The sequence below is a fragment of the Puma concolor genome, chromosome B4 (genome assembly GCF_028749965.1).
Source record: "Puma concolor isolate L17-30 chromosome B4, mPumCon1.1.hap2, whole genome shotgun sequence".
Classification (NCBI taxonomy): Eukaryota; Metazoa; Chordata; class Mammalia; order Carnivora; family Felidae; genus Puma; species Puma concolor.
This window is the reverse complement of record NC_141673.1, coordinates 11845446-11865613: the sequence shown is the minus strand read 5'-3', so window position 1 is coordinate 11865613 and position 20168 is coordinate 11845446. Positions and strand designations below refer to the sequence as shown.

At 52.8% G+C, this 20168-nt stretch overlaps 1 protein-coding gene across 2 annotated transcripts; it reads right to left on the bottom strand.

Moving 5' to 3' along the window:
* Nucleotides 1-4874: 4874 nt before the first annotated feature.
* On the bottom strand, nt 4875-19960 carry LOC112863846 (apolipoprotein L2-like). 2 transcript variants are annotated; one of them, XM_025926962.2, is made up of 6 exons: nt 19696-19960; nt 19059-19597; nt 12003-12045; nt 11713-11819; nt 10658-10832; nt 4875-7104 (listed from the first exon to the last, which is right to left on the bottom strand). In XM_025926962.2, exons 2-6 carry the CDS (start codon nt 19195-19197, stop codon nt 6246-6248), a joined length of 1323 nt encoding a protein of 440 aa, XP_025782747.2. In that variant the 5' UTR covers nt 19198-19597; nt 19696-19960; the 3' UTR covers nt 4875-6245. The 2 variants fall into 2 exon arrangements, 1 of the variants encoding a protein (XP_025782747.2); XR_015253338.1 differs by lacking the exons at nt 4875-7104; nt 10658-10832 and adding an exon at nt 13834-13946 and having other exon boundaries at nt 11709-11812; nt 11939-12045; nt 19059-19171; nt 19486-19597.
* Between the last annotated feature and the right edge of the window lie 208 nt (nt 19961-20168).

Below are 20168 nucleotides of genomic sequence, written 5' to 3'. Positions count from 1 at the left end.
ATTGTATGTAGGTATGTATTTATTTAATGGAATTTATTGTCGAGTTGGCTAACATACGGTGTTTACGGTATGCTCTTGGTTTTGGGGGTAGATTCCCGTGATTCGTCGCTCACATACAACACCCAGTGCTCATCCCAACAAGTGCCCTCCTCAATGCCCATCCCCCATTTTCCCCTCTCCCCCACCCCCCCATCAACCCTCAGTTTGTTCTCTGTATTTAAAGAGCCTCTTATGGTTTGCCTCCCTCTCCATTTGTAACTATTTTTCCCCTTCCCTTCCCCCATGGTCTTCTGTTAAGTTTCTCAAGACCCACATATGAGTGAAAAGATAGATACGAAATCTATCTTTCTCTGACTGACTTATTTCACTCAGCATAATACCCTCCAGTTCCATCCACGTTGCTGCAAATGGCAGGATTTCATTCTTTCTCATTGCCAAGTAGTATTCCATTATATATAAACCACATCTTCTTTATCCATTCGTCAGTTGATGGACATTTGGGCTCTTTCCATAATGTGGCTGTTATTGAAAGCGCTGCTATAAACATTGGGGTACATGTACCCCTATGCATCAGCACTCCTGTATCCTTTGGATAAGTTCCTAGCAGTGCTATTGCTGGGTTGTAGGGTAGTTCTATTTTTAATTCTTGAGTTGTGCACTTGAGTTGGATGTAGTTTGTCATATGTAAAAATTTACCTCGATTCTATTGACAAGAAACAAGCCGAGCCAGCCCTCTTTGTTACATGCATTGCATTTGGGTCCGACAGCATCCACGGCCACATCTCCAGCAGCCGGGGAGTGCAGAGAGCGGCCCAGGTCCCTGCAGCAGGAAGGGACGCTCATGGAGCAGCTGATGAGAATATGCTGTGCCAAGGTCATGACAGAGGAAGCCCATGGGATTGTGGGAGCCCAGAAGAGGAGCGTTAGAATCCCCACCGACGGTCTGAGGAGCTCCCTCTGAGGAGCTGAGGGAGTCGTGAAGGATAAGCAGGAGGCGGCCAGGTGAAGGAGGACCAGGCGTGTAAGATGGCAGACGGTTGGGCACTAGCCGAGGAACAGAGGAGGAACATCCCGGGAGATGTGGGGGAAGCTACCAGCATTTCAGGGGCTGGGGCAGGGACAGAATGAACACGGAGAGGCCATGTCTGGGAGCCCCCCTCCCCCTCCTGCACTGTGCCCACGTGAGTGCCCCATTGGTTCCTGAGCTCCAGAGAGGATGGGACCTTGTCTGATCTTTATGTCCCCAGAACGTTGCAAGTGCCAGGCGCACAGAAGGGGAGGGTATCAATGAGTGTTCAACAAATGACTGATGGAATGAAGGAATGAATGAATGAATGGCAGGGGACTGGCCTTTCAGGTCCACTTCTTCAGCTACATAAAAACGTCCTGCCAGGGGCACCTGGGTGGCTCAATCGGTTGAGCATCCAGCTTCGGCTCAGGGTCATGACTTCACGATTTGTGGGATTGAGCCCCACGTTAGGCTCTGCACTGACAACTTGGAGCCTGCTTCAGATTCTCTCTCTCTCTCTGCCCCTCCCCTGCTCACTGCCTCTCTCTCTCTCTCTCTCTCTCTCTCTCTCTCTCAAAAATAAATAAACATTAAAACAAACAAACAAAAAAGTCCTGCCAACGTTGACACCAAAGGTCACTCCTTAGGTTCTACTGGGGACAATGCTTTCTCTTCGTTCTTTTCTTTTTTCTTTTCTTTTCTTTTCTTTTCTTTTCTTTTCTTTTCTTTTCTTTTCTTTTCCTTTCCTTTCCTTTCCTTTCCTTTCCTTTCCTTTCCTTTTCTCATTCCTTTCCTTTTCTTTCTTTCCTTCCCTTTTCTTTTATTAAATTTGAGAGAGAGAGAGCACATGTGCAATTGGGGGAGAAGGGCAGAGGGAGAGAGAGAGAGGATCTTAAGCAGGTTCCACACTCAGCACAGAGCCCAATGTGAGGCTCAATCCCACGACCCTGGGATCAATGACCTGAGCCGAAATCAAGAGTCAGACACTCAACCGCCACCCAGGTCCCCTCTCCTCATTCTTTCTGTCATTGGCTAGACAGCTCTGTAACCCTGGGGACAGATGTGGCCATGGGAGGGGTGCAGGCCCCATTGGGACACCTTTCCAACATTCACGTGAGCTAAGGATCCGGCAGACTGGATGAATACGAAGATAACTCAGAAGAGACCAGTAGGCTGTGGAATTCAAATTCAAGGTGTAGCAAAGGGGGAGAGGGTAGGACTCTAGTCAGGAGGCCAACACACCCCATCGGTGGCCCTTTCCCCAAGTCACACGTCTTTGGGCCTTTGAGTTTCCAGGCGTTGGGTGACCCATGCGACTGCTGTGGTAACATTGCTTCCAGTAACCTCTCCTCCATGTGGAGGTGAGACAAGCCTTGGACACCCTCCGTGGCTCCTCTTTGGCCCCTGGTCTCATTTCATACAGGCCCAGGGATGACCTTATCTGGTTTCTTAAGATGGTCCAGCTCCTTCTCAAGCCTGGGTAGTGTTGGCTCTGTTTTCTGGGTCAGAGCGCCCTCCTTCCTTGTTCTTCAGGGTGTAGGCCCCGGTTTCCCATTGTTCGCATGCCTCTGGCGTCCACCACGCAGGGCCCACCACACTGGAGACAGGAAGCCAAGAAGTTCTAGATCTACCAGTGGTTTCTGTCATGGGAACAAATCTGGCCCCTCACTTCCCGGAGCCGGGCGATTCTGTCGGTGAGTTCATCTGCCACCAGCCTAACACCCAACTCGGACCCAAACACCGCCCATGATTCCCACGCCCAGCCCCTTGAGTGTGTCCCAACCTCCCTGACCGCTGTCCCTCTGACATCCCAGCGTCCCCCTGCCTTTGCTTCTCAAGGTGCAGACTCACTTCCCCAGCTATATCCTTGTCACCATGAAACTCACGAATTCACTTCTGAAACACTCCATTCTGATCTCCCTACTCAAATCTGCTCAGAGCTTAGCCTTCCCTCCGTGGTTCTTATCAAACCCTCATCTCTAGCCTTGCAAAGAGCCTTTGGCTATTTTCTCTATCTCGTCTCCCTCGTGCGGGTTAGTGTCCCCATCATCCTCTCTGGACCCTGCCCCTTCCAAGATCTAGCAGCAATTCGACACCGCTGTCTTTCCTGATCCCAGCTTAAGAGCCCTCCGAGGGGCCAGCTGGATTTCTGCCTGTTGTGTCTGTCCAGCCTGCTGTGTACCCCCCGGGTACCCCTCGGGTTCAGCTCAATTAACACATCATCTTTCGATGTGCCAGGATTAGACGCTCCCAGCATTCGCATTCTGACGGCAAGTACAAACTCTGTCTTCTAAACCAGTCTCCTGACCCTCTGAGCCACCAGATGCCTACATATGAGCCTTTCAAATTCTTAGCTGCTGGGTTTTTAACAATCCCACTGAGATTTTTTCGCTACTTGAAGGATAGTGGAGACGTCACAGCATCTGAAGGATCAGGGCCCCCAGCCCCCGGGGTTGGTTCACTGATACAACCCTGGGGTCCACTGTCCTGCGGCTGAGGCAGACACCAGGAACTCTCCACATCCACGGTCACTGTATGATGGGGAAGGACAGCCCCTGTGTCCTATGATATTTCATCTCAGAGGCTGGCCCCACCCAGTTCCTTCCCTGTTGGTGGATGACATTCAATGAAAACAAAGAACAGGGGCCTCTGGGTTGAGCATCTGACTCTTGGTTTCAGCTCAGGTCATGGTCTTGGTTTCAGCTCAGTCGGTTGAGCATCTGACTCTTGGTTTCAGCTCAGGTCATGATCTCACGGTTCGTGAGTTCGAGTCCCACATCGGGCTCTGTGCTGACGGCGTGGGCCTGCTTGGGATTCCCTCCCTCCCTCTCTGCACCTCCCTTGTTCTCTCTTCCAAAAAATAAATAAACTCATCAAAAATTTTTTTCAAAGAATACCAAGAACAGAATTTGTGGTGGCTGATCTGTTGCTCCTGGCCATACCCAATGCTAACCATCCGAAGGCGTCAAACCTCATGCCTTGAGGGCTCTCTACCTCTTGGGGAACACAGCAGAGGGGTTGCACATTACAGTTCTGGTCTGTAACGGGATGAATGAAGGGCGGTGAGGAAAATAACAGGCCGCGGAGCCAAGAATTATTCCACTCGCCAAAGATTAGGAAGCCTGAAATAGCAATACTACTTGTTTTGAGTAGAGCCTTAAATAATTGGACAAGGCACAAGAGGCACATGGAAAGACATCAAGGGCTAGGTTACTTAACGTTGGGGAAATACCCGGCGAATCCTTCTCTTTAACACCCGTGCAGAAAATCACTGGTAATGAGTCCCGGGTGACAGCTAGACCTGAATGCTCAGCGAAGTGTTTTGCACCTTCCCCTAGAATCTGATGGCTGGTCTGGTGAACCCATAGGACCGCCATTTATCCGACCAGCCACATGACAAGGATGGCCGGAGTTTCCTCCCTTCCACTCTGCTGGGAGAGAACTGGAACAAGGCAGTTCTGGGAAGAAGGGATGTCAGGTGGGGTCTGGGAAAGAAAGAAGAGAGAGAGAATCGCCATGATTCCTTGGTGGGGAAGGGAAGGCCTTGACATGCTTGACATTCCATGAGGGAGGGAAGGAGGAGGAAGTCTGTGGGGTTCAAGACTCGGCCCTCCTACCCACTAGAGAAACACCGTCATCTACCACTCAATCCCAGGTTCTGGACACCAGCTGAGGAAAACGCCTGTGCTCAGTCCAAAGCCCGATGTGGACAAGCTCCCCCTGGGTGTCCCAGTGGGGCCTGCAGCGTGCTGAGGTCTGAGGAAAAAGCAATGGAGGACTTGCTCTCTGAGAGCCCAGAAGACAAGCCCATGGGGAAGGGAAGTCCAGAGCCCAGGCAAGCCCCTCGATGAACACAACAGAGGCCTGCTGTATCAGTCCACATTTATTGAAGTAGCTTATAGAACACAAGACTGGGAGAGCCACATGAATCTGAAATTCCATCTTGCTGGGCGCCTGGGTGGCTCAGTCGGTTAAGCATCTGACTTCAGCTCAGGTCATGATCTCGTGGTTTGTGAGTTCAAGCCCTGTGTCAGGCTCTGTGGTGACAGCTCAGAGCCTGGAACCTGCTTTGGATTCTGTGTCTCCCTCAATCTCTGCCCCTCCCCCGCTCGCACTCTGTCTCTCTCTCTGTAAACTAAAAAAAAATTTTTTTGAAATACCATCTTGCCTAGTACTGTCCCCCACCCCCCAGACGATGAGGAAACTGAGGCTCAGAGAGGCGATGTCTCTTGGCCCCAAGCTGCTTGATCTCCTCGACATGTGGCAAGATTCCTCGACCTGTTGCTGGCGTCTTCCGCTTTTCTTCCCTTTTTTGTTTTTTGTTTTTTCCCCAAATCAACCACTATTCCAACTCAGCCTTTGGAACTTCATCGGTGTCTCGGTGTGCCCTGGTCCCTAAGAGCAGCAGCAACTTGCCAAACGTTTCCCCCACCCCACTGCCATCGTCCCCACCGCCAGCACTGCGGCCAGCATCCTTGTCGCGGCCACCAACCGTCACGAGGAAGTCGCCGTCTACCTAAGGCGAGCCTGTTGGAAGATGAAGGTGGGTCGAGACAGGAAAGGTAGGGCTGGAGTCCCCTCAGCAAGGGGGGAGTCCGTCCTCGCTGGCATGTCCCTCAAACCATGGGGAGGGTCAACAGAGAGGCACTTCTCCATATGCCAACAATTCTAACTGTAGTATTCCTGGCCTTCCCACGGCTTTTTCCTCCACATCTCTCTAGAGCCATGTCCTCCGTGTCCTCTTTGGTCCATCCCCCTCACTCTCTAGCCCCCTCCCTCCTTCTTCCAGCTTCCGCCTGCCTTCCTTCTCTTTGACGCCCCTGTCATTGGCATTAATCCCTCCCCCCCGCCGTGTGCAGCTACAGAAATGTCAAACTCCTTTACACCACATTCCAAAAATTTTTTAATTCTTTTTTAAGTTTATTTATTTATTTTGAGAGAGAGAGAGAGAGAGTGAGCAGGGCAGGGGCAGAGAGAGAGAGGGAGAGAGAGAGAATCCCAAGCAGCCTCCACTGTCATTGAGGAGCCCCAACGCACTGTCAGGGATCGAACCCGCGGACTGTGAGATGGTGACCTGGGCTGAAACCAAGAGTCAGATGCGTAACTGACTGAGCCACCCAAGCGCCCCTCAAAAATTTTATTTGGCCCCCTCTTCCCCTCTCATGAGGTACCTCCATGCCTTTGTCCCGCACATGACCCTGCTCCCTGCCCTGTTTGGAGGTCACGGGGCCGGGCCCTACTTTAGACTTTCATACATCCGGTTGAGCTCCTTCAAGTTGCTCTCTAGCAACTGGGCCTGCTGTCTCAGCCTTTCAGCCGACTCTGCCTTTGCCCCCTGATGCAGGTGCTTTGATTCTTCCACAAGGTTGGCCACATCCACCAGAAGGGAGGTGCCCACGGTGCCCACGTCCATGATCCGGGCTCCTCTGATCATTGCCAGAAGAGTGCCTCCAAAAACTTTCTGCACCCGCTTGTCACTTCGAACTGAGACTCTCCCAGCTGTCATGAACCTCTTGGCACAGGCTGCTAAGTGAGGACTGGCTTTGGCCAGCCTGATGGCACGAACATTCTTTCCAATGTTTCGCAGGACTTGCACGAAGCTCTTTGTTACGGAAAACATTCGGGGTGTGTTCTGACACAGAGCCTTTGCAATGGTCTTCCCTCTGTTATCGCCAGCTGATGCCAGGCGACGGGCTTTGGCTTCCGCGGACGATGTGCTCGAGTACTCCACAATGCTGCTGGACACAGTGGTCACAGCAGATGCTGTTCGCAGCCCCACCCCCGTTACCAAGAGTGACAGACTGATCCCTGATGTCACGGGTGCCAGACCCAGGCCCAGGATGGTCAGGACCCCAGACATCACGCTGGCGGAGCTGGCCACGATGTTGGAGATGGTGCAGCCCCTGTGTACCTCGTCAACCTTGTCCGCCAGCTTGTGGAGCTTTCGTATTTGCCCCTTAAGCTCCCGTTTCAACCGGGGATACTTGTTCAAAAACCTCTCCTCCAGGTGGTCTCTTTGGATCCTCTCTCTGCCCTCCATACACAGGTCTGCCTCCAGCTCACACAGACCTGCGTGTAGCACATCTGCCTCCTCCCTGGAAAGGTGAAGGTCAAGCGATTAGGAAAAGCTTAGCTGTCAAGTGGGCTTGATTCGATCTTTCCCGCATCGACCGCAGAACGTGCACTACAAATCAAATGGACAAGAGTTTGACAGATGCGAAGACTGTTTCTTGCCATGTGACACACGTTCTGTACCTTGCTCGTGCTCCGTAACACATACTCAGCCAGGGAATGAATACGTGCTCCTCTTCAGATGCTCTAAGTGGGAGGCATGTTTTTAAGGGTATTTATTTATTTACTTCGAGGGGTGGGTGGGGGGAAGGAGGAGCAGAGGGAGAGGGAAAGAAAGAATCCCAAGGAGGGTCTGGGCCGTTGAGATCACGACCTGAGCCCAAATCAAGAGTCAGACGCTCAACCGACGGAGCCACCCGGGCGCCCCAACTGGTAGGTATTCGGGAAAGATGGCTTCTCGCTCAAGGGCAGGTCAACACTCTCAGCGCCACAGTGTTTGTAGATGAACAAAGGGAAGTGGCATTGGAGCAGAAAAACCTTCGTTCGGAGAAGCTTAGTGTGTACGGAAGGATGAACCTTACCCACAGAGAGGTCTGCCCTCTGCCCTTGGCTACTGGGAAGTGACCTCTAGGCCCCTGCCTGGAATGGTAAGGGTCCTAGAAGGATAGGACTGTCTTCCTTTGCCTGGGCCTTTGGCCTGACATCGCGATGTATGATGGGGGCTTTGGGTCATGTGCTATCGGTTCTGACCTACGGAGGCACTAGAAACTAAAGGCATGGGTGTGACCTCAAGGAGGGGCTGGAGATGACAGGTCAGCCATGCAGCGAATGTCATTGGGCCCCCATAAAACTCTAAAAGACTCTCTCCTTGATCTTCTAGGCCCTCTTTTTGACTAGGTGCAGTGCCTATGTAGCCTGTCGACCTTGGCCTTTTGTGTCCTGTCCGTGACAGCCTATAGTGCCCAGGCTTCGCAAGAACCCTGTTAGGTCAGTTTAATGAGAATCTTCCCACTCTTGATAACGGATCACCTTTGATATCTGATCGAATCCCACCTTCGATGTGGAAGCTCTTTTTTTTTTTTTTTATTTACTTTGAGTGTGAGAGAGAGCACGAGCAGAGGAGGGCAAGAGAGAGAGGAAGAGAGAGAATCTCAAGCGGGCGCCTCACTGTCAGTGCAGAGCCCGGCACGGGGCTCGATCTCGCGAACCGTGAGATCATGACCTGAGCTGAAATCAAGAGTCGGACGCTTTCCCGACTGAGCCACCCGGGCGTCCCTGATGTGGAAGCTCTTGACCTACCTTCAGCAAGAACCCTGCTGGGTCCATTTAGCAAGCGTCGTCCACCTTCTTCTCTCAGTGATTTCTCATCCGCCGCCCCCGCCCCGCTCCTCGGCTATAAATCCCCAGCTCTGTATCCGGAGCAGAGCCTGATCTCCGTTCTATGGCCACAGCCCTGAATTAAGTCGTCTTTTTAATCAACGTCAAAGTGTTTTCTCTCACAGTGTGAGCTTCCCTGGTGGGCCATGCTCCATTTGCACTGTCACAGATTGAACGCAGGATGGTCACGCGTCCGGAGGAGGACGACGGAAGCTTCGCATTTGAAACCCTCCCAGACCCTTCCCCATGCGTCTCTCCCCGTGGCCACCTGCACCCTTGCCTGGAAGACAGCGTGACTGAGTGTGACAGCTCTCAGTGCGCTCTGTGAACACTTGCAGGGAATCATCCAACCTCACGGCGGTTTGAGGACCACGGCCCAGTGACTGCCCCAACTGACTGAGAAGCAGGACGTCCGTTACCCTGGTTCCCCCCAGACTCTTCCAGTTCACATCGTTGACTCCCGACCCACCACCCAGCACCCCCAACCTCTCAGGTGTCATCAGCCTAACTCACACCTTAGCTGGTGACAGCTTCATAGGCATGCACATCAACGCCATGTGCAACTTTTATGAAATTGCTTAAAGATATGAGAGACTTGAAGAGCCACCTGTATGAAACCCTAAGCCTGAAAAGACCACATTTGGACAAGCTGGTGGAGGAAGTACTTTCCCCTCTGGTGGGGACTTGTGCGTCTCCCCAGAATTGAGTACAGAATTAGCAGCTGCCCCCTGTGATGCCACTAGTTGTCGCAGAGCCACGTTGGCTCCCACTGGTCTGGGGCCGCTCTACGTAGAAGAGGATGGGGCGCCTGGGTGGCTGAGTCGGGCAAGCATCCGACTTCGGCTCAGGTCATGATCTCGCGGTTTGTGAGTTCAAGCGCCACGTCGGGCTCTGTGCTGACAGCTCGGAGCCTGGAGCTTGCTTCGGATTCTGTGTCCCCCTCTCTCTCTGCCCCTCCCCTGCTCATGCTGTCACTCTGTCTCTCAAAAGTAAACATTAAAAAAAATTTGTAAGAAGAGGAGAGGCTTCCAAATGGTGGTCAAGACCCCCCCAGCTCCCAGGCAAAGTATGGAGGAGACAACACCCCTCCCCGCCATGGCCCTGCATGCCTAGTGGTGAGGAGATTAAAGAAGGAAGGGAACAAATGTCCCCTCTCCCTCTCCCAGGACCTCGAGTTTTGTGCCGAGAGCTTCACTCAGTCCTAGCCTTGCTGCCCAAGTTTACCTAGTCCTCCAACCTAGACTTCCTCTTGTCCATCCCAGCCTTTGGACAAGACGATTGCCCTTGGGCCCCCACCTTTGACCTTGCAGTTCATGCTAAGGCCTTCGCCATAATCTTATCAGGATGAGTTACTGTTTACATTGAACAAATGACTAATAGACTACACACCCAGAAACACAGGGCTGGACAGAGATAGAGTCTGGATCCAACACAGCTTGGTCCAACTCCACTCCAGTCTCTCCACCTCGTGGGCCAGCAGGATCCTGCAGTATTCATACAACTCCTTAGATGGGGAGGGAAGGCTTTAGTCCAAATGCCCAGGGGCACAGACTGGTACGTCAGCGTTCTTCGGACTAGTCCCTCATCTCCAGGAAGAAGACCCTTGGCCCCTGTCTCTTCGTGGCAATCTTCTAAAAAGTTAACATTGAGGCCCCTGGGTGGCTCAGTCGGTTGAGCGTCCAACTCTTGATTTCGGCTCAGGTCATGATTTCATGGTTCATGAGTTCGAGCCCTGAGTCGGGCTCTGGGCTGACAATGTGGAGCCTGCTTGGGATTCTCCCTCTCTCTCTCTCTCTCTCCCTCTTTTTCTCTGCCCCTTCCCCAGTTGTGCTGTCTCTGTCTCTCTCTCAAAATAAACAAGCTTAAAAAAAATAAAAAGTTAACATTGATTGAGCACCTACTATGTGTCGGTGACAATGCCAAGCCCTTCACGTACATTATCTTGGTTTCTCCCCAATAAAATTGAACAGATGAAGAAACCAAGGCAGAGATAGGTCTGCTTTAGGTTCAGGCCCAAGGTCACCTAACTTGCCCTCTGCAGGTCTCATCTCTTCTTAACCCGAGGCCATTCCCTGCTAGCAAATGCCATGGGAGACATATTCCTCACAGATTGTTGAGAAGGAGCACACTCAACCCCAGCTCGAGGATACTGCCACGCGGAGATCTGGGGACCACCTTGGGGCATCCCCGGGGGGTTACCTGGACAAGTTGGCCTCAGCCATGAAGCTCTCCCAGGCTTCATGGTCAGTCAGCAGGAGATGTAGGTCATCCCAGCTCACTGAGTCCTGGAAATACTCAATGATATCCTCCATATCGCTCTGTGGATGGGGAAAGAAAAGATAAAAGTGAAGAGTTGTTTTGTTTTTTCTTCTTTCTGCTTCGCTAAGGGAGAGAGGAAACCGGGGCTTAGCTGGAGGGAACCCACAACACTAAATCTGTGTATTCACTGCAAGCCGGCCTAGGCAGGGCTATTGAGGTGAATACCCTCAGGCCTCGCCTCAGCTTTCACATCTGATATGTCGGGGGCTTATTCCTGAGACACGGGCAGGTGGCAGCCGGGGGGTGCTGGGGGAGGGGAGGTTTCCACCTGGAGCTGACAGGGTCCGTGTAGAAGGCACAGCAACGAGACTCAGGGCCAGCACACTGTGTGGCAGGTCCCGGCCCAGACCACATACACACATTATATTTGATCGTTACAACAACATAAGGGAATATTCTCATTTTACAGGTGAGGTTAGGCAAGGCACCCCGGGTCACACGGGTGGGAGGTGGCCAAGGCCACCCTGGGGTCCAGTTCAGTGGCCCACCGTCCCTCGCGGACCAGCAGTCAGGCCGGCCGCAGGGCGAGAGCTGGAGGGAATGGCTTGGTAAAGCCCCACAGTCGTCCCCAGCCGGGCTGGACAGGTCAAGAGGGCAGGAGAAGCCTCCAAGGTGACTAGTTCAGGACTCCTTCCTTCTCTCCTTCCCCCCTGCTGTCCCCCACCTCCTGTGGGCTGTCCCGGCCTCACTTCTGGGTCATTGGATGGGCGGCAGGGGGAGGGAGGAAGTGAGCACCTTTGCCATGACCCTGAGAAGAGGACAGGAGGGAGGGGCCCCTATGGACTCCCAGACCAAGGGTGGGGGCTCCCCCTTGGTCCCTCTTGAAGGGCCCAGGACACTCATCAGTCCCTCATCATCAAGGGACTGATTCCGCTGTGGGTTAACTCAGCTGGAGGCACTCCCCCAATTCCGGGAATCATCTGGAAGGTGACTACCTGGGTAGAGCCCACAGGCTTCTTGGGTATGGTGCCAGCAGTGGGATCTCAGACTTTTCCCCCCAGCTTGCGTCTGCGTCCCGGTCGGAAGGAGGTGTCGCTTCACCCTTGAGAAAGGGAGAACAAATTGTGCGGTCAAGTGTGAGCCAGCGGTGACCACAGGGAGCAGCAAGGGGCCAGGTCCCTGGTGGTTCCCTCTGGGAAGGTCACAAATGCCAAAAGGGACTTAACCTGATATGTCCGTCTGTCTCCTGGCCTCTACTGGCTGCTATTTAAGGAAGGTTACTCACCTCACTCCAGCTTGTTCCCAAGCCAGGTCACAGTCCTGCTGTCCTGTTGGGGCACAAGGAGAAGATAATCAGAGAGGGAGACTGCCATCTGAGAAGCTAGAGAGGCAATAAAACCAAACACAGAAGAAAAGATGGGACGGAATGTTCTAGAAGCTACTCGAGGTCAGGCACATCTGTGTTGATTAACTGACGATAGCTAATGTGGATCAAGTATCTAGGAGGGGCAGGGCTCCTTATGGTTCCCTCACTGATTAGTCACACACACTCCATGAGGGGGTGCTCTTGGGGTTGCCATCTTATTTTGTTTTAAGGTTTGGGGCTCCTGGGTGGCTCAGTCGGTTGAGCGTCCGACTTTGGCTCAGGTCATGACCTCGCGGTCTGTGGGTTCGAGCCCCGCATCGGGCTCTGTGCTGACGGCTCTGAGCCTGGAGCCTTGCTTCGGATTCTGTGTCTCCCTCTCTCTCTGCCCCTCCCCCGCTCACATGCATGTGCTCTCTCTTTATCTCTCTCTCTTTCAAAAATAAATAAAACGTTAAAAAAAAAAGTGGGATGATAACATGAGTTAAACTAGAATAGAGTGAACTCTAACCTTCAACAGATATATTTCCTAGCAATATGTCACCCACTCACATAGGCACCCGTGGGTGTTTCTTACTCAAAGGTAGCAAGACTCTTTGGGGGGGAAACTGAATTCCTGGATTCCACGGGTCTGCAATGTCCACACTCCAGGGGGCAAGGATGATTTCAGGGAGGTTCAGAGCCGTGCTCAACAGGGCACCATTGGGAAGTCCCAACAAATTACATAATAATAATAGATAATGATCATTATGATCATGTTTAATTGGGCCAGGCTGAGTCAGTGAAAAGCCATGAGTTCCTAATAATATTCAAATGAGGGCAAATGAGACAAAATATACAAAAAAAAGGTAGCTATAAAGGTGAAAAAAGGTAGTTATAATTAATCTTAATAAGAAAGGGAGTCTTAATATATATGGGCATTTTGGGGGCACCTGGGTGGCTCAGTCAGCTGGTTGAGCAGCTGACTTTGGCTCAGGAAGGAAAGGCCGGGAGGCACCTGCATGGCTCAGTCAGTTACGCATCTGACTCTTGATCTCGGCTCAGGTCATGATCATGGTTCATGAGTTCGAGCCCCGCGTCAGGCTCCGCACTGACAGTGTGGAGCCCGCTTAGGATTCTCTTTCTTGATCCCTCCTCTCTGCCCCTCTGCCATTAGTGCTTTCTCTCTCAAAATAAACTTAAAAAATACATATATACCTATGGGCATTTTCCCCCTTCTATTTATTATATGATTGTGATAAGGGACTGAGAAAGAAAACCACAAGAGGCCCTGACATTGGCTGGCTAGCCTGGCACTCCCTCCAGGTAATATTCCCTCCCTTGGCTAAAAAGAATGACTGTTACTTCTCTAGCAAGTTTTGTCCTTGTTCTGTTCTCTCCCTTTTTTTTTTTTTATGCATATTTGTTTCAGCATAGAGTCCAACATGGGACTGGGTCTCATAAACCATGAGATTCATCATGGCCTGAGCTGAAATCAAGAGTCAGATGCTTCACTAAAAGGCAACCGACAGAATGGGAGAAGATATTTGCAAACGACATATCAGATAAAGGGTGAGTATCCAAAATCTATAAAGAACTTATCAAACTCAACACGCAAAAAACAAATAATCCAGTGAAGAAATGGGCAAAAGACATGAATAGACACTTCTCCAAAGAAGACATCCTGATGGCCCCCCGACACAGGAAAAATGCTCAACGTCACTCCTCATCAGGGAAATACAAATCACAACCACAATGAGATACCACCTCACACCTGTCAAAATGGCTAAAAGTCAACAACTCAGGCAACCACAGATGTTGGCGAGGATGCGGAGAAAGAGGATCTCTTTTGCCCTGTCGGTAGGAGTGCAAGCTGGTGCAGCCACTCTGGAAAACAGGATGGAGGTTCGTCAAAAAACTAAAGATAGAACTACCCTACGACCCAGCAATTGCACTACTAGGCATTTATCCAAGGGCACAGGGGTGCTGTTTCAAAGGGACACACGCACCCTCATGTTTATAGCAGCACTATCGACAAGAGCCAAAGTCTGGAAAGAGCCCAAATGTCCATCGATGGATGAATGGATAAAGAAGATGTGGCGTATATAGACAATGGGGTATTACTTGGCAATCTGAAAGAATGAAATCTTGCCATTTGCAACTACGTGGATGGAACTGGGGGGTATTATGCTAAGCGAAATTAGAGAAAGACAAATATCATATGACTTCACTCATGAGGACTTCAAGACACAGAACAGATGAACATAAGGGAAGGGAAGCAAAAATAATATAAAAACAGGGAGGGGGACAAAACAGAAGAGATTCATAAATATGGAGAACAAACTGAGGGTTCCTGGAGGGGTTGGGGGAGGGGGGAGGGGCTCCACGAGGAAGGGGGCACTAAGGAATCGACTCCTGAAATCATTGTTGCACCAGATGCTAACTAACTTGGATGTAAATTAAAAAAAAAAAAAAAAAAAAGAGTCAGACTTTAAGCTTAATCGACTGAGCCAGGCATCGCCCTCTGTCCTCTCCTGGAATAGATAAGATTACTGAGACACGCACTGATAGAAATGCCCCCCCTTTCGGCAGCACAGCACCCCATCTAGAGCGGCCCTGTTTCCTTAAGAGCCTCCCTCGAAGCCCAGATCCTAGAATCAGTTCTAACGCCCTCTTCCTCAACCACAGGAGTGTGCCTGGCGGCTTCAGGCTGAAGGGCACGGAAGGTAAGGGTGTGGATCTACACAGTGGGTATCATGGGTTCTACCGAGGAGGAAAGAACGCACACAGGCAGCTGTCAGGGGATCAAGGCAGGCCCAGCAAGGGTGCGGCCGGCTCCCAGCAGGTTATCTTCCTCTGTCCAAGCCACTGCTGCCCTGGTCATTTGCTGACACTGATCCGTTTCTAGCTACTGATCTTTGCTCTCAGCCTTGATGTTAACGACAAAGCAATGCTCGCGGCCTCTGCTGCTTTCCAGCCCGCCAGTTCCCATGCACCTCCACCTCCTCCCAGGCCACCGGCCTCCCCCCCCCCCCCCACCCTGCTGCCTCTCATGTTGGGGCCTGGACACCAGGTATGTGTTTTCTGGGCGCCTCTGCAGCGACGGGCGACTGTCCGGCCCGGCCTTGGCCAAAACAAGACACAAGGGGAAGTCGGTTTAGGGGGGGTCTGGGGCCTTCCTGCTGCAAGGGACAGGCGGGAGAGGAGATCTGGCTGGCCGCCTTCTCCTCCTTCTGCTTTGAATGCTGCATGACCCTGGGAGCCCAGGCCGCCAAGTGACATCATGAAGCACGAGCACCAGAGACCAGGAGGACTGCGTGGGTAGACAGAACCAGACCCTGGATGACACCAAACGTTTGCAGATGTGTCTGCACCCTCGGGCTCATCCTTCCCGTCCTGTGCTGTTCTTGGCCTGGCCCTGACCCTTGTCTTGGGTGTCTGCTGGGTTTTGATCCTGGACGTTGCTCCCTCCTGCTTGGTTCGTACGTGGCGGGGGGGTCCTCACTAGCCTGCTGACTGGTCAGTTCCCGGCCAGGTTGTGGGGAGGAGGAGAAGAGAGGGGCCTGTCCCGTGCGACGACGTGGCCCAGACTGGGAGCCCTTCCATCCTCACCAGCTCTAAGCTCTCCAGATGCGGTAGGGCAGAGGTTCTCACCAAAGCATCTCCCTGCAAGTGGCTGCGGGATATCCTCCTCGGGTAGGGAAAGGGGAGGTGAAGACAGCACCAGGTTCAAACTCCTTAGCCTGGCGCCCCATCCCCCTGTCGCTGCTACTCCTGTCTTCCCCGTTGCCTTGGTCCAGGCACCCTCACGGACCCCGAGCTTCCTTGCTTTTTTTTTTTTTTTTTTTCCTTTCTCTTTTAAAATTTTTATTTTAAGTAGGCTCCACGTCCAACGTGGACCTTGAACTCACAACCCCGAGATCAAGGGTCGTTTGCCCTACTGCCCAAGCAGGTCCAATGTTCTGCCCCTCGCTTCTGATTAACCTCAGCCTCCACACCTGTGCTCAGGCTGCTCCCTCCCCCTGGAAAGCCCTTCCCCACCCTCCTTAACTTGTAAACGTTGATCTGTGCTTAGATGCCCAGCTCAAAGGCTCCCTCCCCTGCCTGCTTCTCCCCCGACCCCTGTTACTCTCCAGGCTCTCCCTGCCTGTGCTCTGTCCTCTCCGTGGTTCTCTGTATCTTCTGCAGCCTTCTGTTTCCTCCACTCTGAGCACGCAGAGCACGCAGAGGCCCTGTCTGTTCCCTGCCGCATTTCCTATTCTGCCCGGGGGCACCCTCTGCCCTCCAGGGCACGGCCAGGCTAAGATCTGGGGTGTAGGAGTCACGGCACACCCCAGTTTCATTCACCGTTGAGTAATTTTCTTTGTTTTTCTTGTCTATCTTGAGAGAAGCTCTTTCTGGCCGAGAACAAATAAGACTGTGCCTCAGGTTTGATACAAATTACCCTATTGATTTAGTGCGCTTTTTTTTTTTTAATTTTTTTTTTTTCAACATTTATTTATTTTTGGGACAGAGAGAGACAGAGCATGAACGGGGGAGGGGCAGAGAGAGAGGGAGACACAGAATCGGAAACAGGCTCCAGGCTCTGAGCCATCAGCCCAGAGCCCGACGCGGGGCTCGAACTCCCGGACCGCGAGATCGTGACCTGGCTGAAGTCGGACGCTTAACCGACTGCGCCACCCAGGCGCCCCGATTTAGTGCGCTTTTGACAGGCCTCTCAGATTTCTGAGAGTTTCCATTCACTTCTTCGTGTCTCCGTACTCCAGCCATAATATTTTTATATGAGGAGACAGAGGAAGAGGAAACCGCAGAAAAACATGGGTGTCCCGATGCCTGAGACCCAGGAAGCGCCTTCCAAAGCCTCCCCTCCCCCCAGGGTGGCCAGGCCAGGTGTGGATGTCGGGCCCAGCTCCCTCCAGCCTTAGCCCAATTTTGTTCACTAACTGCTGCCCGTTGGGGAGAAGGGTGGAGGCCGCTTCCTTACTGCTCCTTGGAAAGCACACAAAAAAAGCCGTGTTCCTTTGGATTGCAGTGGCAGCCATTAAAGACGTTCTGAAGAAAGAGAAGGAGTGGGAGGAAGGGGGGGGAGGAGGAAGAGGAAGAGGGAGAGGAGGGGGAAGGGGGGGAGAAGTAACATCTGGGAGTAGGAGGAAGAGAAGGAAAAAACCAAAAAGCTTATACAAACTCAATCAATCAACCCCAACAATGGGACGCCTGGCTGGTTCAGTGACTGGAGCGTGCGACTCTTGCTCTCGGGCTTGTGAGTGCAAGCCGCACGTGGGGCATAGAGATTACTTAAAAAAAATAAACTCTTTAAAAATCAATCGCTCAGTCCCAACAGAACCCATACGTAAGCTAGAAAGAAAAGGCTACAAATATCCCGGAAGAAATGTTAAACAAAACAATAATGATGTTGAGTTGGGGCTAACTTTTCTAATCAAGATGGAAATCCCAGACCACAAAGGGAAAGGTATTTGACCTGCTAAAAATGAAAAATTGCAGGGGCGCTTGGGTGGCTCAGTTTGTTAAGCGTCCCACCCTTGGTTTCAGTTCAGTCATGATCTCACTGTTCATGGGATCGAGCCCCACATCGGGCTCTGCACTGACAACAAGGAACCTGCTTAGAATCCTCTCTTTCCCTCCCTCTCTCTCTCTCTCTCTCTCTGCCCCTCCTCCGAGCGCCACAGGTCTCTGACTTTCTCAAAGTAAATAAACTTCAAAAAAAAAAGGAAACTTGCACAGGACACCTTAGGAGACACGACTGATGGATGCTGAGAACAGACAAGAGCGGGGCAGGCATGATACGCGAGAGATCCTCCAAATCAACATGAAAACACTGAAGCCAGTTTTTTAAAAGATGTGAACAAACAGTCACCAGGGGAAGGGACTCGCCCAGGGTCACACGGCTCTTGGTGGCCAGGGTGGAAGGGAACACCAGGTGTTTGGGGAGAAATGAGATTTTAACGACCACATACTAGGTCTGACTCGGCCTGTGTGAACACACAGGGGTAAGTTCACGCCCACACAGTCGTCCCCAGGAGTCCCCAGCTTGGTGTTTTAAGAGTATAAAGGTGGGGGGCGCCTGGGTGGCGCAGTCGGTTAAGCCTCCGACTTCAGCCAGGTCACGATCTTGCGGTCCGTGAGTTCGAGCCCCGCGTCAGGCTCTGGCCTGATGGCTCAGAGCCTGGAGCCTGTTTCCGATTCTGTGTCTCCCTCTCTCTCTGCCCCTCCCCCGTTCATGCTCTGTCTCTCTCTGTCCCAAAAATAAATAAACGTTGAAAAAAAAAATTAAAAAAAAAAAAAAAAGAATATAAAGGTGGGACCGTATCACAATGTGGCCCTTGTCACCCCGGCACCGCCTCCCTTCTTGCTGACAGGGGCACCCACGCCTGCCTCTCCTCTTACCGCCCCACGGCACGCGGAACAGAGGGCCCGGCGCAGGGCAGCGGGGGAAGCCCGGACGTCCTGCTCTGTCTCCCGGTCCGGGCACCCTGGGCCAGAAGGTCCCTTTCTGGCCCTCAGTTTCCCCGCAGAGCCTGGCACCCAGCAGGTGGCTCAGAGACACTGTGGGTGACACACCTTGAGTCCTTGATCGTTTGCATCTCAGAGGAAATGCTTTGCCAGTCAGGTCACCGCAGGGAGAGGCTCCCACTCACCTGCCCTCCTTCACCTCCTCTGCTTCCTCCAAATTCCCCAAAGGGATGAGCACCCCTGCCCACTCCCCACACCTCCCCCCTCCCCGATATCCACCTCCCTCCTGGGGTCTGCTCAGGTCGCAGGCAGTCTGGAACCTGGCATGAGCAGTGCCCCCCTCCCTCTCCACTGTTTCGGGGCACGGGGGTGGAGGGGGAGAAGTCAGACAAACCCGGCTTCAAATCCTGGCTATGCCGCTCTTTGGGGCACGACCTTGGGCTAGAAATCCGAGCTAGGATCCCTCTTCCCTCAAGAGCTGTTTGGAGGGTGAGTAGAGGGGCAGGGGTTCCCACCCTCCACACTTACCAAGGAATCCTCTTCTGAGTCGAACACCGTCCGGCTTTTCTTTAGCCGTGTGGACCCAGTCACCTGCGGTGTGTGTAATTAACACACAACTCCGGGCCCAAATATATATGGGACTGAAAGGGAAACTGAAAGTCTCCATTTCAGAGCCACTCAGGATGGACACACACAAGCACAGGGCCCGTCCCACCCCCTCAAGTAGGAACCTCAGATCTGACGTTCCAGGTCCTTCTGGCCCCAGCCCTTATTGCCTTGGGCTTCTGGAAGGAAAACCTGCCGCTGAGGGACCGAGGAACCCTCAGCCAATGACCCCTTGCCCCCCCCCCCCACGGGGGTCTGTCCCCAGGCCCCTCCTCTCTGCCCCACCCACCTCACTTCTGGCATTATCCACCTCCCTATCGCCAGCACTTAGGACCGACGCCAGACATACCCGGATGCTCGCTGCACATTTGCCGTTTTGCGGCTGCTTCAATGCCATCCCCGCGTGGACTCTAGGCATTTGGGTTGGCAGATCCTTCGCCAGGATCACCTGCTTCTACCACCTGGAAAAATCAGGCCTATACTTCAAAGCCCGAATCTAGCATCACCTCCTCTGAGAAGCCCTCCAGCCTCCACGCAGGCAGAGTCCGCTGTCCCCTACCGTGCTCCCGTGGCACCGGGTGGGAGGAGTCTAAACCCGCAGCACACATGCCACCCCGCCACCGTGTCCGTGTCTCCTCTTTGGATCTAATCAGGTCTCACCAGACCTGTCGCTGATGGCAGGGACAGCCCCAGTGCCCGAGGAGGCCCGTCCTTGGCGGCCGGTGCTGTTTGCAGGACAGGGCTGAGGCCAGGCTGCTGTTTTCTAACCTCTGCTTAGTTCTGCTTGACCACAGACCTCTTTCTAAGCGCAGGACTTGTCCAGGAAGGCGAGTGTCAAGAAATGGAAAATGAAAGCAGGAAGCTAGGCTTCCTCCCTTGTGTGGTTCCGGGGGGACGCATGGACACAGGGCTGGACGGTGGGCCCGGGGCGGGTGTGAGTTTGCAGATGAGGAAACACGGCTGAGGGGAGAGGGGGTGGCTTTCGTGCAGCAGCTCAGGGCAGGGCGGGGGAGGGAGCCAAGCTCAAAGGCA